Here is an 18,198-nt window from a genome sequence, read left to right as displayed (position 1 = left end):
TTGGCAGCCGCCTGTCTCGGAAGAAAATGGGAGAGCGCACATTTCAGGGTGGGACATCAAGCCGTTGCAGAGTTACAGCGCCAGCTGTGGCTATAGAGACTTAATACCGGAAAGACATGTTGCAGAATCATAAAATGGGAAAAGGTCACAAGGGTCATCTAGTCCAACCCCTGCAATGCAGGAATGTTTTGCCCAGTGCTTTTTTTTTAAGGGTGGGGGGAATTATGCCCCATGGGGTGGGGAAGAATTTATTTATCTTTGTTGGATTGTGCTTTAAACTCTGTGCCAATATTCATGGGTTCAGTTTTGTAAATGATGCCCCCCTGTTCCAAATATTATCACTGTTGGCTGAGCTCATTCATGTATTTATTTACATTTATATCCTGCCTTTTCTCCCAGGAGCTCAAGGTAGTGTTCATCTACCACATGGGTAGGTAAACTAAGGCCCGGGGGCCGGATCCGGCCCAATCACCTTCTTAATCTGGCCCACGGACTGTCTGGGAATCAGCATGTTTTTACATGAGTAGAATGTGTGCTTTTATGTAAAACGCACCTCTGGATTATTTGTGGGGCATAGGAATTCGTTCATTCCCCCCAAAAAATATAGTCGGCACGCCACAAGGTCTGAGGGACAGTGGATTGGCCCCCTGCTGAAAAAGGTTGCTGACCCCTGATCTACCCACTAATTAGTGTTCTCTCCCCATTTTCTTCTCACAACATCCCTGTGAGGTAGGTTAGACTGAGGGACTCACTGGCCCAGGGTCACCCAGTGAGCTTCATGGCTGAAGTGGGGTGGGGGGTGGGATTTGAACCCTGGTCACCCAGGTCCAGCACTCTTAATGACTATACAGTGGTACCTCAGGTTACATACGCTTCAGGTTACATACACTTCAGGTTACACACTCCGTTAACCCAGAAATAGTGCTTCAGGTTAAGAACTTTGCTTCAGGATGAGGACAGAAATTGTGCTCTGGCGGTGCGGCAGCAGCAGGAGGCCCCATTAGGTAAAGTGGTGCTTCAGGTTAAGAACAGTTTCAGGTTAAGAACGGACCTCCAGAACGAATTAAGTACTTAACCCGAGGTACCACTGTACCATGTTGGCTCAGGTGATCAGGAATCAAGTAGTTTGGCCAGTAGGACATCCGTACCACTCCAAATGGTGGCTCAGGAAAGCGTAAGGAGGCCAAACCTACAACTGAACAGCTTTGCCTCTCTTTTTTTACTGCCTGTTTTTGAGAGTTCTTCCTCAAAACTTGAATGGTCGGAGGGCACTAATGCTTCACTGTCACGTAGCTCCTTCCTTTGAAATTGTTACTCATAGGCACTCATTAGCTCTCATTCTAGGAAGATATGATATGTAATTCTCCTTAAACTGACCTGTAAATGTGAATGGCTGGAACAATGCTGTCTCTTCTCCTGGAGGTAGCATTTAGCTACCTAGGTCTTTTTTTCCAGCTGGAACTCACTGGAACTGAGTTCCAGCACCTCTCAGGTGGCTGCCATTGTCGTCATAAGAGAACAAGAGAGGCATTCATTGTGAGTCCCGGCACCTTTTTTTAAAGAAAAATAGCACTCATCATTAGAAACTACTAGGAGTATTATCCTCCATGAATTTGTCTAATCCCATTTTAATTCCAGATAATGCATTTTTCGCTCGATAAGGCGCACTGGACCATAAGGCGCACCTAGTTTTTAGAGGGGGAAATCAAGAAAAAAATTATTATTCTCAGGGCTGCTGGGGGGAAGCCCGGGGTTCTCCCACCAGCCCCAAAGAGCAAAGAAGCCAAGACAGCGAGCAGGATCCATCCCGCTGGCTGTCTTGGCTTCTTTAGCCGCGCGCAGCCTCTCCAGCTGGGAGAGGCTGCACGCGGCTATGGCAATTCCCCCACCTCCTGCAAAAGCCCACAGGAGCCACGCACCCTTTAAGGAGCGCGCTGCTCCTGCGGGCTTTTCTACGAGGAGGGAGAAGGGACTGGCTGGCCGCGTCAGTCCCTTCTCCCTACTGGGGAAAAGCCCGCAAGAGCCTCACGGAGCTTGTGTGCGGCTCTTGGAGGCTTTTCCTGCCTGCCTCCCCCCTAAGACACACACATATTTCCCCTTACTTTTTAGGAGGGAAAAAGTGCGTCTTATGGAGCGAAAAATATGGTACATCTTCTAGTTTTAACCATGAGCTGTGATGCTCTCCTTATCTGCGGAAGGCTGTCCCCAACGGGGAAATTCTTGAGCATTTTATGCTTTAGCCATCCATGCCAGCGGTGTCAGTAGAAGAGTCCTGCCTGCATTTCTGCCTTTCCCATTTTGTCATCTAAAAAACTGAACGGCCAATTCCATCCCGGTCTCATCTCTTAGCTCTTGTAATTCGAACCCAGAGAATGTTCCATTTACCTTTGATGGTGTTTGGAAGGAAGGGTAGCGTTGGTGCTGTCAGATGAAGCTTGCATTTCTCAGCCCAACTTGAGGATCAATTCAGCATCCTGTATCAGTTACTTTAACTGCTATGCAAACAGAGTTTTCCGCATGAACTCCACTGCCCTTGAAAACAAGTGGTGTGGCGTGTTGCACGTTCAAACTCTCTCACAGTAACATCCAAACTCCATGGACACGCATGTTACTTTTCTGGATGCAAGCAGCAAAAAACTGAAAACAACCAACTACACACTCTATGGGACGTGGGTGGCGCTGTGGGTTAAATCACAGAGCCTAGGACTTGCTGATCAGAAGGTCAGCTGTTCGAATCCCTGCGACGGGGTGAGCTCCCGTTGCTCGGTCCCTGCTCCTGCCAACCTAGCAGTTCGAAAGCACGTCAAAGTGCAAGTAGATAAATAGGTGGGATTTTTCTGGTGGGAAGGTAAATGGCGTTTCCGTGTGCTGCTCTGGTTTGCCAGAAGCGGCTTAGTCATGCTGGCCACATGACCCGGAAGCTGTACGCCGGATCCCTTGGCCAATAAAGCGAGATGAGCGCCGCAACCCCAGAGTCGGCTATGACTGGACCTAATGGTCAGGGGTCCCTTTACCTTTACCTTTACACACTCTCTAGCCTTGATATGGGATTAATAGCCGACCTTTGTGTATTGTTATGACATTTCACACCTGATCTCTTGATTGGTATCAGAAATGCAGAATGCAATGACCAGCTTAACCTTTTTTGCTTTTATTTCAGAGCTTTCCAAACACGTTAGTGTGTTGGCTGCAGTGTGTAGGTGTGTCATAAAAACACTCCCTGTGCTTCTTCCAGGCCTGGAAAGGGGTTGGGTTTAACCTGCGGTTTGCTAGTAAAACTGAATTACTGTGTCATGAAATGATGCATGGCTAAAAAGCGTGTCACCAACATGAAACATTTGGAAAGCTGTATTTTATTTTCCTCTGAAAGTCATTTTAATGGTTTTTGTTTTTTTACTGGATTTGTTGTCATGAAAAGGGAGTAGAGTCATTTATAGTTTCCAGAACCGCTATTGCAGTTTTGAACAAGGAAAAATAGAATTACCCACATCTTTGAATCATGCTGTAGACAATTCATTCACTGTTAAAAAAATAAGAATTGTCCACTAGGACCAGGTGTTTAGGACTGCTCTTTTTCTGGCACCTAAATTACTGTTTGCATACTTGCCCCTCACTTTACTTAGAATCACAGAATTGCAAGGGACCTCGAGGGTCAACCCCTTTCAATGCAGGAATCCCCTTGCCCGACGAGGGGCTCAAACTCACGAACCTGAGATTGAGTGTCTCATGCATTACCGACTGAGCTATCCTCCATGCCATTGTTGGGAAAAAGGTTGCTGTCTGGGAAAGCTCTTGTGAATGTCAGACATCCTCTGACACCCTAGGGTAGAATGGGAAATCCATGACCCTCCAGATGTTATTGAACTCCAATTCCCATCATCCCCAGCCAGCGTCGTCAGTGGTCAGGGATGACAGCAGTTGGAGTCCAACACCACTGGCTCCCCATCCCTGCCCTTCAGAATAAGTCCTACAAAATCAATATAAACCTTTGGGTGGGGTTGATACGCCATTGCCAGTATATGGATAAAATTTTCACAGGATGGAGTTTGTCCTTCCGCCATCTGCAGAAAGGACTGTGTTATGGACTGAGTTGAATAGGATTCAGAATGCAGCAGTCTGATTGGTCCTAGAACAATAGGATTCAGAATGCAGCAGTCTGATTGGTCCTAGAACAATAGGATTCAGAATGCAGCAGTCTGATTGGTCCTAGAACAATAGGATTCAGAATGCAGCAGTCTGACTGGTCCTAGAACAATAGGATTCAGAATGCAGCAGTCTGATTGGTCCGCAGGAGCCGCCCAGTCCAACTCCAGGTGGAAGTGAATCCACAACCTGATTGGCCTACAGGAGAATCCCAGAATTAGCCAATCATGTGGGGCCTGTTGTGTAAATAATGTATATAAAGCAGACATTTCGGGGGAACTTCCATTCCCCACTACTCTGAGCTGAATAAAGAGCATGAAATCCACACTCGACTCCGAGTATATTTCAGACTGTTTTTTAATTGTATGATAAAAGCAGTGATCAAAGGGATAGAAAAGGAAGCATGCAGTGGAAGGGAAGCAGGAGATAATAGCCGCTGGGAAGGTGAGAGGGAGGGCAACTGGGTGCCTGTTCAGAGTGAGGGCGTGTGTACGTCTCAAGGATGAAGAAAGCAAACATTGCTGATCTACATGGACTTAGATACTGCAAAATGATTGTTTACGGTGCCAGAGTTCAGCACAGTTGCTGTAAACATAGCCTTGCCCCCAAATGAAGCATAAATGTAGAAGTATTATCGGGTACAGCAAGAAACAGGAAGCACGGATAAAATGCTGGCAGCAGTATACTGTTTCTTCAAGCAACAATAAGATTTGTCACTGTATTAGCGAGTCATCAGTATATTTATATGGAGTGGATAGGCCTCAGCTGTTTGAAGCTTTCAGGATAACAGGAAGAAGACAGACAATACCTATCAATCTTCTCAAATATTAAATAGATTTTTAGAAGTTGACCAATAGTACTTGTGTGTGTGGTTTTTTTGGGGGGGGTTTATTACAGTGGTACCTCGGGTTAAGTACTTAATTCGTTCCGGAGGTCTGTTCTTAACATGAAACTGTTCTTATCCTGAGGTACCACTTTAGCTAATGGGGCCTCCTGCTGCCGCCGCGCCGCCGGAGCACGATTTCTGTTCTCATCCTGAAGCAAAGTTCTTAACCCGAGGTAATATTTCTGGGTTAGCGGAGTCTGTAACCTGAAGCGTATGTAACCTGAGGTACCACTGTATTCACCTAGCATAAATGGTTAAAGGCCTACAAGGGCTTGGTCAAATAACTGAAATTTTAAAACAGGTCATTAACATCTCACCTCTACAAAAGAGATAAGAAAACTGAATGGAACTTTATTTGTATTCTACAGCTATACTGCTCTGAGGACTATTTCAACAGGAGCTTTCTTTTGAATAATAAACAGGGTCCTTTTAAATGTTTCTCTTTTTCTGGTCAGGCTGAAGAGGGAGTTTTTAAAGTCGAGCTCTGAGCTGTCACTGTAGGTCCGTCCCCCCCCCCCCTTATGCAGTCATTGTGAGCAGTTTGCTGTTGTTGGTTTAAAGCTATGAAAGCAAGATGTTACAGGGACTCCGAATGATGACTCAGCAGACAAAGACCAAAAGCTCTTGACTTCAGCTGCCAGCATACAAATGGCAAAATACCGGCTCTTCTGGTTAGACACTAAACAAACTAAACAGAGCTTGCCAAAGGTCTAAGTTCAAATGAAATGATTTTAGCTCTGCTTCCTTTGACATACAGCAGCCTGTTAAATAGCTGTTAAACAAGGTTGTGCCAAGCACATAACTTCCCCTCATACTGAAAATCTGGCATGCTTTTTCGCCAAAGGTAGGGTAGTACTCCTAGTCTTGAGGCATAAAACACAATATTTCCACTTAAAAACATGAGTACTGTAAAGAATTCCTGCTAATTAGGAGCAAGATGGAGATTAGAAACACACATACACCCCGACTCAACAACTAGGATCAGATGATAGATGTTCCAATCTAGTTTACAGATGTTCCCGCTATCATTGCATGTCACATTTGGCCAATGCACAATATATTTAGCATATCAAGTACACAGTGTCCAGTATTTCAAATAGAGGACTGCCCTCTGCAGACGTTGGAAACCAAGAACTGTTCTCTGCAAAGGGGAACACGTGGCCACTTGCTAGCCACCCTCCCTGGTGAAAATGTGAGAAAATATGCCTTCAAACATCTTCATTTGTTGAATTTGTATCACTAACCAAGCCCTTAAGGTAACTCAAACCGGAATAATACCAGTTTAATTGCAAGTTACAGCAGAAAATTATACTTTACCTTCTCAGATTGTCTGTTTTGTTTTACTATATAGGCTTGAGGCTATGCGTTTCGGCTGTTAACACCACTGAGCCATTTTTTAAAAGAACCTCAGTAATTTGAGGTTCTTCTACGACAGGACTTTTTAACTGCTGCAAGAAGATTTGAGAGGGCAGTTTTCTATTGGAAGGCAGAATTTCTCTGCCAATGGAGTGTTAGGACTGAAGGCGTTGATTTCCATTTCTGCCTGTATTAGTTGCATGCTGCGCAGCTACTGTTCTGCTGCAGTTCGGCTTCCAGCAAAAGCTGTGTTATTAGTCTCGCTGTGATGAGATTTTACATAAAATCATAGCTATTTAGAGTCGCTTTTGTGAGTAAAGCAGCTAATGTAGATAATTATTATTCTGCACTATCCAATTCAAAGGAGACCTCACCTCAATGTAAATGGGGGGAAACAACAATTGCATATTGTTATGCATCACTTGTCAATTGAAAACAACAGTGAATACCACATGCATTTTATTTTTCATTTCAGTTTTCTATTTTGCTTAAGCCCTTGCAGAGGATGAACCACCTGGCCACAAGCTTTGCTTGTGCAGCAGACATTACATAAACAATTCTTGCCAGCTCTACAGTTTCAGGCTGCAAGAAAAAACCCTCCGTTTTCAATATACAAGCAAATGGATTTATCCACGTATCTAGAAGAAGCAGCTCAGTAGGACAAGCACCACGATTGCAGCTGCTGTGGTTTGGATTTGTTCCAGGACAGTCCCCTTCTGTGATGCAGTGCCTAAAAGGAGTTTAAGAAGTATTAAAACCAAGAGCTCCATCTCCCATGGTTCGCTACCCAACCCCTTTAGTAAACGGTGCCACGCATTCATTATGTCCATTACCTTGCAGGGACAACTTTGTTATCTCCACAGAGGGTGCCAGTTCACCCAAGCTTTCATCTGTAGCAGAGGTTAGCTTGGCCTCAACAACATTTTCAGATTTGGTGTGTGGTGCATCATCTACAGTCAAGGGAATAGGAGCGTTAAGGCATTGGCTTGTCAAAGAGTTTGTCAAGAACAGCAACTTTGGAGGCTCAGAGGCAAAGCTACCATTTTGCTTTTAACAAAGTCTTACAGGGCTTTAAAAAGGAGGAGGAGGAGGGGAAAGGAAGGAAGCTACAATTCCTGTTGCTTTTAACTGCATCTTGATTTGTTCTGCGTTAGCTACAATTAGCCATTCATTACAATTCTGATCTTCACCTCTCTACCATGGTATCTTGGAACTCAAATGGAATCCATTCCGGAAGTCCATTCGAATTCCAAAATGTTCGGAAACCAAGGCGCAGCTTCCGATTGGCTGCAGGAAGCTCCTGCAGCCAATCAGAAGCTACGTCGGACGTTCGGGTTCCAAAGAACGTTCATAAACCGGAACGCCCACTTCCAGGTTTGCGGTGTTTGGGAGCCAAACCGTTTGACTCGCGAGGCATTTGGGATCCACAGTACGACTATCTTTCCAATCTGTGAGTGCCAGACCTTATGGAGCCTAAACAGCACCACCCACCCACAAACTTTAGAGGGATTCCCTCAAAAAAACAGTCAGATGAGGATTGTTTTTGCTCCGGAGTTGACTGACTGGTGGTTTTTGAATCCTAAATAGCAGCAATTACACACTGCAACATTTTGTTTCAGGTCCCATTTGTCTATCCCATTCTGGCCTCAGGACTTATTTGGGTAGACACCCTCTCTAACACTTCTCAAGATCCCAGTATATTGGTTTAGGAAAGAAAATCACCATAGCTGTAGTAATTATTGGAGCAGATTTCTTAGAGCAAAATTGCAAAAGGTGGAACAGAAGCCATGACTACAGTTACTGAGAGGCAAGAGCCTTTGGGGAAATCTATGGATTCTCTTATATTGAGCCATCTATTTATTTAACTACATTTATATGCCACTTTTATCTTCCAAGGATATCAAGGTAGTGTACATAGTTCTCCTCATTTCATCCTCACAACTAGACTAAGAGATGGTGAGTGACTGTGGCCCAAGGTCACCCAGTGAGCTTAAAGGCAAGGTGGGGATTCGAACCCTGCTCTCCCTGGTCTTAGTCCATTGCACCACACTGGCTCTCTAAAAGGACCTTACCAGTTGTTGTCACAGCCTTATCGGAATCCAGGAGCCATCCGAGTCCTTCGTCTGCTTTGAGGATAAACTGACGTCCAACTGTAGAGTCAGCCTCGGCTTCTATCACATGAGATTCACCTTTAAGAAAGGAATCACAACAAGACAGATATAAACTGAACTTTCTGGCCTTGCAGTATAGTTAAGTATTTAATAAATTTCCTATGTACTCATGAACCACCAGAAGGCCCTTGGCATTGGACCTCAGTGTCCGGGCAGAACGATGGGGGTGGAAACGCTCCTTCAGGTATCCTGGACTGAGGTCATTTAGGGCTTTAAAGGCCAACACCAACACTTTGAATTGTGCTCGGAAACGTACTGGGAGCCAGTGTAGGTCTTTCAAGTCCGGTGTTATATGGTCTCAGCGGCCACTCCCAGTCACCAGTCTAGCTGCCGCATTCTGGATAAGTTGTAGTTTCCGGGTCACCTTCAAAGGTAGCCCCACATAGAGCACATTGCAGTAGTCCAAGCAAGAGATAACTAGAGCATGCACCACTCTGGCGAGACAGTCTGCGGGCAGGTAGGGTCTCAGCCTGCATACCAGATGGAGCTGATAAACAGCTGCCCTGGACACAGAATTGACCTATGCCTCCATGGACAGCTGTGAGTCCAGAATGACTCCCAGGCTGTGTACCTGGTCCTTCAGGGGCACAGTTATCACATTCAGGACCAGGGATTCCTCCACACCCGCCCGCTTCCTGTCCCCCAAAAACAGTACTTCTGTCTTGTCAGGATTCAACCTCAATCTGTTAGCCACCATCCATCCTCCAGAACATAGAACTAGCAAGGGTTTTGTATGTTGTAGCCTCTAGACAAGTACATTCTATGCAAATAGCAAGTTCTCAGCCTCCAGGCCATTTGTCATCAATAGCCCTTCCTTCAAGGAAGATCATTCCACCAATACGAAAGGAAATATGTTTCACAAAAACTTGAAGAAAACTGATCATTTCTTCCCATCGCAAGGCTTATATGAGAGGCTTCCATTGGTAAATGGCTTTAAGCTCTCTAGGAATGCCAGATAGACATGAAGACGAGGAGGGTAATGAAATTTGTTACCTGGCTTTCACCAGCAAGTCCCGGGGCGTGTGTGGCAACAATTCAAAATTCAGTATTTTAAAAAGTTTAAACAAGTTACAGTCACAAGAATAGGGTGGGTCCTGAAAACCTACACCTCAGGTGTCAAGGAGAACCTCCTCTTATCTGTTGGGGGGAGCTGCACACCTGTTGTGTGTGGGGCCAGCTCCCCAATTTCTCTCTGCACCTCCACTTCTCCATTCAGTCCACCTCAGGAGGTTGCCTGGGAAGGAACTGATCATTCTTGCCAGAAGTCTGAACTGAATAGTTGCAGAGGGCATCATGGCTTCATCTGTTTTGACCACCTCCCCTGCAATTTTCCCCTTCTTGTCCCCTTCCAGGATTTCCCCACTTGCAAGAAGTTAGGTGGAGGGGCCACAGATCTCCACCCCTACTTTATCATAGCACAAGCCTTTGATTTAGCCATTTCCTTTTTTACCTTGGGCCCCCAAGCCTGTGGCTTCCACTTCCCCTCTCTGGAGGTCCCAAGGAGCATCGAGGATTAAGAGAGGTCCCACCAGAAGGTCTGCTTCAGCTTCCCCTTCCAAGATGTCAATGATAGCTAGAAGCGAACAACAGAACAAGTTGTTTTAGAGCCTTAAAACAAGCTTATCCCCGGTGTTAAAGGCAAGAGCTGGTCCCACAAGCTTTCTGTGCCATGTGGAAAACAATACTGTACATTTTTTGAAACTCCATGCGCACGGCTTTTACCTTTGAAATATGGGGAAAGTATAGCATTGCTCTTAACATCACTTATGACAACATTCAAGCATTCCCACTCAGTTTAGAGATGCAGAAGGTTCCAGAATATCCAGCTAGTGTGTAGTTTGCAGTTCTCAGTAGCTGAGCTACTGCCATAGAGTAAGTTGAGAGCAGGATCAGGAGTCTGTGGCAGGCCAGTTATTGTTTGGGCACAAGGTTACACCCATACTATGCACTTATAATAATTTATTCTTTATACCCCACCCATCTGGCTGAGTTTCCCCAGCCACTCTGGGCGGCTCCCAACAGAATATTAAAAACACGATAAAATATCAAACATTAAAAACTTCCCTATACAGGGTTGCCTTCATGTGTCTTCTGATGGAAGGGCGTTCCACAGAGATGGTGCCACTACCGAGAAGGCCCTCTGCCTGGTTCCCTGTAACCTTGCAGTGAGGGAACCACCAGAAGGCCCTCGGAGCTGGACCTCAGTGTCTGGGCAGAACGATGGGGGTGGAGACGCTCCTTCAGGTATACTGTGCCAAGGCTATTTAGGGCTTTAAAGGTCAGCACCAACACTTTTAAACGTACTGGGAGCCAATGTACGTCTTTCAGGACTGGTGTTGAGCCCAAGGCTTCCCCCATAGAATTCTGGGAACTACAGTTTACCCCCTGCCCCATTAGCAAACTATGGTTCTTGGGATGCTTTGGGGGAAAGTATGTACTTTATAAACATGGTGTAGGATGTGACCCAACCCCCCATTTTTATACCTGGCTATACTGGAAGGAGTTCATGGCAGGTAGAATCTAACACCACCTGGAATACCACAGGTTCCCCCACTGCCCAGGTTTAGAGCATACCTGATCCTGAAGTCACTTGTTCCCTCTGTTCTGATGTACGGCGATTGCTGGGGTCGTTTGTGCTGGGCCATCCTTTAGATGATACACAGTTCCCAGTTTCACAGCAGTTGCAGATGTCCTCAGAGCCTTCTACTGGTAGCCAACTGATACATACAAAAAATTCACGTTAGTACTCCTCAAAGCCCTGTCTTTCCCATAATGCAAGCTATGATACTTACAGGCTTCTTTGGCTGTTGAATGAACAAGCTTTATTTAGAGGATCTGGTCCTTTGTCAGTCGCAACGACTCTCAGATGGCAAGCAATGTAGATCTTGAAAGGAAATTAAACAGGGTCAGAGTGGGGAATGCCACCATCTCACTGTAAATGAAAAATGTAAGCAGGGCCAGCTGTCCAGGCACAAGACAAAATATGGCCTGCATGGAAAGAAGTGGACTGCACGGCCAGCTGAATCTTACTAAGGACAGCAGGCACTCTTAAGGAGGTGCAGGGCGGATCACCCAGCCTTGCCCATCAACACCCTCGCCATCACTTTTATTCTGCCCAATGGTAGGGCTGGGCCTGGAACCTAGTGAGATGAAGGAGTCCTCTCACCAAGTTCCTTACGTCCCCAGAAAATCTGAAGGCTTCTATGGTGAACTGGAGTGTTTCCAGGCGCGGTCTTGGGATTTTGAAGGCAGATTTCACATCATGAATTCTCCCGTCGACCAGGCATCTGGATCCAAAGATGGTACAGTCAGAAAGAACGCTTGAGTGTTATTCCAGTGTGGCAATTATTTGGGAATGGAGGGCCCCATTAAAACGTGCAACCCGATCTCATGTATGTTTACTCAGAAGCAAACCCAGGGTGTTTACAGTGGTACCTTGGGTTAAGTACTTAATTGGTTCTGGAGGTCCGTACTTAACCTGAAACTGTTCTTAACCTAAAGCACCACTTTAGCTAATGGGGCCTCCTTCTGCTGCCGCGTCGCCGGAGCACGATTTCTGTTCTCATCCTGAAGCAAAGTTCTTAACCCAAGGCACTATTTCTGGGTTAGCGGAGTCTGTAACCTGAAGCGCATGTAACCCGAGGTACCACTGTACTTCCAAGGAGGTGCGTGTAGAACTGCAGCCTTACAGCACAATCCTCACCATGACCACTCAAAGGCATGTCCTCCTGCATTGAAAGGGACTTACTCCCAGGTAAGTTGCATTAGGATTGCGGCCTTAATTGATTCTAGGTCGGTATAGGCAGGAGTGATTCTGTGTGCATCTCTTCTGAAGGTGGGCAAGCAGGCACAGATCCTCTGCTGCCCGTGAGGATTGGGTCACTAACAGAAATTTACCCCCCAAATCCCTATGCTGTTTTTCACCAGAGGGAGCAATCACTGTAACTCCTGGAGTCTCACACTGCTCAGAAATTGGAGTGACATGTGACAGTCCCTTTCCACGGGTTCCACTAAAGCTAGTCAGTCCCCCCATCTTACCCATGGAAGTCAAGAATTGCATATTGTAAGCTGGCATCTTCCTCTGGTGTTTGTTTGGCCACACAGCTATCGACCAATAGCCTGAGAGGTAAATGGTCGTCTTCCCTCTCGACGTCTGCTTGGATATGGAGATAGTCGCCCAGCCAATATCGAGTAGACTCCCTCTCGGCACTCCAGTCATCTATAGTCATCCATAACAAACAAAAGAAAGGAGGAGGAGGAGGAGGAGGGGAGAGAGGGAGACTTAAAATAGTATCTGACAAACTGTCCTCTTCAGGGTTTGGAATCTCCCTTACCGGTCATCAGACGCAAGGAAAAGCAGAACCCTCTTTCCACAGACTTTGTAAAAGGAACCCCGGTAGGCTTGGTGCCATTGCTGCTCACCTTATCTTCCCTAAAAAGAAAAAGAAAAAATACAACTCAGTGGATGTTGACATGCAAGTGGGTTATTGAACTGTGGCCTAAGATGCTCACCTCGGGTAGTGGCACTCAATAGGGATCTCTACCAAGCCGTTTCTTACTATTCCAGGGCTGCTTGCAGAGCTTGGGTTATAGTACAGTCTTGTGCGGTAGAACAGGGAGTCTGCTGTTGTCTGGAAGAATAAAGCAACCCTGTAGTCTTTAGACAATTAACTTCACAGCAGATTTCAATATTCTGTATTTTTAGTGTTCAGAGTTATTGCCCGTTACCTATTAAAACAAAGTGGTTGTGGAGTGAGCGGAACTAAGGTCAGGCTATTTTCACAAGAGATGATTAAGGGCTGGTTTTTAATTTTTGCAGAACTTTGGTGAGCTGCATTTTCGAGGAACTACATTCCTGGCCAGGGATGGAGGAGAAATTAGAATCAGCTTGTGTTTCAAGATGAAACTAACCAGTTCACGCTTGTCAAGCAATATGTGAACTGAAATGGAGTCGCCCTTTGGAACTTTCACTTCTCCAAATTTCGCAATGCAAATTGAAAGTCAAGTGATGTGTATAAGAATGCAAACAGTAGCGTGAAGTATGCACATAAATTCATACAGTGGTGAAAATGACATAAAACTGCATTATGGGGAAACTGCTGCACAAATGCAAAGCAAAATTCACACTAAAATGTGAGAGCTTAAAAAAACAACAACCCACAAACTTATGTGGAAATGTAGAGAACTAAACTTATGAATGGAAAAAACAAACTGAAATAAACTCAAGTTGATATATTTCCCCATCCCTAATAATGGATTCAAACAAGCACATTTCATGTGATCACTTTTAATTTTCAGAGAAGACACACCTGCAGGACCCAGCATAAGTTTGCAGTTGCAAATTGCTCCCCAAAGTGCTGTTTACAGGACAGGACAGCCTATTCATTAGGCAGAATAAGGCAGCTGTTCAGGTTTGGGGCATCATAAAAAGGGCAGCAAATTATAATGTAACTTATTATTGCTACACTTTATTCTGCTGGGAAGAGGGAGATATTTCGGCACCTGAGGCAGAAACTCCCACAGGAATAACTCTGTAAAGCAGGAAGCCACACTGAGTACAACAGGACTTACTCCAAGGTAAATGCATATAGGAATACACACACACACACACACACACACACACACACACACACACATACACATATAAGGAGGATCTTATTTGTACACAAGTCTCACATTACCTGTAGATTGATGCCACACTCCTGAAGCCCCACCTCAAAAACAACCAAGTCAGAAGCACCAGCAGAAGTATATCGGCAGCCTTGCAGGCCTAAGTGGAGATCAACAGCTTGGATCAGCTGCCCGGTCCCAAACAGATCTCTGTGAACGGCTATCACCATTTCGTCTTTGTGGCATTGCACCGCAACAGGCCGCGGAGAGCTGGTGGGTAACAAAGTCAAGGGCTGCGTAGGAGAAGGTACATCAGCTTGCCTTGAAGATTCTTCACTAGCGCCATTTTGCAGCTGCCCAGTCACTGGCTTGTGCCTTGAAAACTCCCCAGTAGTAGCACAAGCCACTCTCTCAATCACGCAACACAACAATAAGCACCCAAACCCTTTGGAGTACCACATCCTGCTTACGTTATTTCTGAAATTCCACCACCCTAGAGAAAACTACCCAGCAGCAGTCGTTTTATACCTTCTCCCCATTTGCTATCTATTGCAAGCAATGAGCCTCATTTATAGAACATCAGTTGTTGCCACTTCCCACCCTCTGCTGTTAAGACATTTTTAACAGGGAACGCCAAGAAAATCAGCTACACCTGGGCCACAATATCTGAATAAGTAAGGATCTAGTCCTTTGTGCACTTAGGCTCTCCCCTTGGCTGGATTTAGGCTGGATGAGGCCCTAAGCTACTGAAGGTAATGGGGCCCTTTATATGTCCAGCTGGCCTTTGTCAACAAGAAGTTGTTGCTGTTTTTTGTGTTGAATATATGCTATATGGTAATTTGTGGACCTAATAGGTATCTAAAGCCATTTGCACATGTTGCCATGCAATCATTCCATGCAGAATTTAGGCACCCTATATATAGAAATGAGCAAACCAGTGATGTTTTAGGGAGCAGGCGGGGCCCATTACTTACACCATAGGAGCCTACACAACACAAACCACTGTTGCTATATGTAGGTTTTATTTTATTTGTTTTTTTATCTTATATTTTGGAAATGTACATCCAGGTTTTTCCCCTTTTATTTTTTTGGGGGCCCCCAAGAGGGGGCCCCTAAGTTATAGCTTGTTTAACTTATACATAAATCCAGCACTGGTTCTCCCCCAAAGCCATGTGTGTGTATAGGTAGATTAGATAGATAGATAGATAGATAGATAGATAGATATAGATACTCACACACATACAACTCAGGGTAACTCTAGACGCATCTGTTGAATGCCCCCCTATGCCACAATAAATTTGCAAGTCTTTAGGTGCAACAAGATTATGTGCATAGCTGTCAAGGCCGGACAGTCTATCCCAACGCCATGTCCCGCTGCTGTCCCTTATTGATGATGTCCCTTAAATAAGCTACTGAAGGTAATGGGGCCCTTTCTATGTCCAGCTGTGCTTTGTCAACAACAAATTGTTGCTGTTTTTTTGTGTGGAATATATGCTATATGGTAATTTATGGACCTAATAGGTATCTAAAGCCATTTGCACGCATGTTCATCGTAAGGGGCGTGATTGACGACCTCGTAGAAGTTTCTGGAGGCTCTTCAGAGGCACACCCCAGCATTGCAATCAGTGGTGATTTTAGGCTTTGGGAAAGAGGTGCCAGGATTTAATCCTCTAATTTACCAGGAACGTTTAGGGGCCAGCCCAGTCCCGCTAGTCCACTGACCACACACCACAGATTGCAATACAGTGGTACCTCGGGTTACAGACACTTCAGGTTACAGACTCTGCTAACCGAGAAATAGTACCTTGGGTTAAGAACTTTGCTTCAGGATGAGAACAGAAATTGTGTAGCGGCGGCAGTGGGAGGCCCCATTAGCTAAAGTGGTACCTCAGGTTAAGAACAGTACGGACCTCCAGAACGAATTAAGTTCTTAACCTGAGGTACCATCCAATAAGGATGTCATTAAGGGCCTTCTGATCTTCACTAACCATAACCAAATTGCCAGCCCTAAAATATCAAAAACTTGTAGCACAAGGGACAAATAACAGCAGAAAATGTTGTGCTAAAAAGCTGGGTTAGTTTAGCAACATTTCTCAGCCCAGCAGGTCAAATAGTAGTAAAAAAAATAAAATAATCAAATGTTTCTACGTGACAGTGGATGGCTAAGGGCTACACAGTCAGTCCTTTAATTAGGCAGAGGGAGGCAGTTTCACGAATGGGCAACAAACCGTTAGCGATTTAATTTATTATTGCTGTGTTTTTTACTACCAGGGAAGAGGAAACACACTTACGTAGAAAGCTGGTTCATAGTGAGTCAGGCTGTTGGTTCCTCAAGCTGGGTATTGTCTATGCTAACTGGAAGCGGCTACGCAGGGTTCCTGAGAAGTGACATTCACAGCCTTTCTCTAAGATTCTGAGGACATCATAGCTGCTCTCCTGCTGTGCTATGATGACCCTTCGCTTTTTCTGGGATTTTCTGCCTCAGGTGCCAAGAACGACTTGGCCTTGAGTTGGAGGGTGAGATGTCATTGTCTGCTCCACCTCAGATTTGAACTGGAGCCTCTCTGACTTGTTTGGATTAAGGTGCACATGCCAAAACGATGCCCCTTCAAAGGCAGTCTGGTCTACACCTGCAGAGATCCAGCCCACGCTGTCCTGTCAGCTTTTGTGAGCACTCAAAAGAGAACATAGAAGTATGGGCGGGGGGGGGGGGACAGAGAACAAAGATTTGATGATGTCATGTAAGTTCCCCATAAAAGTGTGTGTGTGAGAGAGAAATTCTAGAGTGAAGTAGTGTGGAAATATTCTTGGTTGATTATTTCTGAGATTTGAAGGAATAGAGTGACCTCTAGTGATTAAGTTGCTTTTTCATCATTTTGGATGTTTTGGAACATCCATTTGCTATATAGACATCCATTTGCTATATATTTGTTCTGCATGCTTTGTTTGGGGTCATTCATTATGGCCGAAATGGGTTTTGTTATCCTCCATTAAGTACCCTGGTTAATTATGAAAAGCCCACAGGTAACCATATGAATTCCAATTGTTTTTTTCATAGGGTACATTTCTGGGTTTCGAATAATCCAGAGGTATGTGAGCCCAGAAGTATACAAACTTTTCCTTCAGTTTCCATAAATGGAAAAACGGTGGCAAATCCTCGAACATTTCAATACTTATGAAGTCAGAAGAAGTCAAGAAGGTATTAACAGAGCGCAATATGATTTGATGACCAACTGGATATTTGAAAATGGTTAACTGCTACTGCCCTTTAACTGATTAACCCACTACATAGAATTGGAAGGGACCTTGAGGGTCATCTAGTCCAAACCCTGTGCAATGCAGGAATTTCAACACGACATGGTCCCCCATCCAATTTGAAAACATACTTCACTTTGCAAATGTGCTAGCAGTTTTATTGCTGCACCACTAAATGTACACATTGCAATATGTACATGCCTACTGTTTGAGAACTCTAGATGAAGGAAACACCTTTTCCTTTTGTTTATGTAGTTAAGGCAAAGGATCCCTGGACGGTTAAGTCCAGTCAAAGGTGACTATGGGGTACAGTGCTCATCTCGCTTTTCCGGGTCATGTGGCCAGCATGACTAAATCACTACTGGCGCACAAAACACAGGTCAGTTTCACTTGGGTAGGAAGCTTCAAAGGCAAATAAATGGCCTGCAGGACAAACCATTCCTATATTTCTTTTTCAACATATTTGGCACAGGGAGGAGGGAGCTAGAAAACCTATACAGATTGCACGGGAGCAGGGACTTCAAAAGTCCTGTCTAAGTCCCATTGAAATTGTGGGAACTGTGCAAAAGCTTCCATTCAATAGAACAGGGGACAGCAAAATTTTCAGCAGGGGGATAGTCCACTGTCCCTCAGACCTGTGGGGGGCCAGACTATATTTTGAAGGGGGGGAAATGAACAAATTCCTATGCCCTACAAATAACCCAGAGATGCATTTTAAATAAAAGCACACATTCTACTCATGTAAAAACACGCTCATTCCCGGACTGTCCACGGGTT

General features: G+C 45.0%; 1 protein-coding gene across 1 annotated transcript; it reads right to left on the bottom strand.

Annotated features, from left to right (window-relative positions):
• Window positions 1-6,840: 6,840 nt before the first annotated feature.
• Window positions 6,841-14,435, bottom strand: LOC128424134 (zona pellucida sperm-binding protein 3-like). The gene is made up of 11 exons (XM_053410001.1): window positions 14,238-14,435; window positions 13,069-13,187; window positions 12,891-12,988; window positions 12,595-12,775; window positions 11,723-11,843; window positions 11,349-11,440; window positions 11,131-11,273; window positions 10,007-10,129; window positions 8,458-8,574; window positions 7,219-7,335; window positions 6,841-7,115 (listed from the first exon to the last, which is right to left on the bottom strand). Exons 1-11 carry the CDS (start codon window positions 14,394-14,396, stop codon window positions 7,024-7,026), a joined length of 1,362 nt encoding a protein of 453 aa, XP_053265976.1. The 5' UTR covers window positions 14,397-14,435; the 3' UTR covers window positions 6,841-7,023.
• Between the last annotated feature and the right edge of the window lie 3,763 nt (window positions 14,436-18,198).

Source organism: Podarcis raffonei, chromosome 12 (genome assembly GCF_027172205.1).
Source record: "Podarcis raffonei isolate rPodRaf1 chromosome 12, rPodRaf1.pri, whole genome shotgun sequence".
NCBI classification, from domain to species: domain Eukaryota; kingdom Metazoa; phylum Chordata; class Lepidosauria; order Squamata; family Lacertidae; genus Podarcis; species Podarcis raffonei.
The sequence above is the reverse complement of the archived record's forward strand: the minus strand, read 5'-3'. Positions and strand labels throughout refer to the sequence as shown.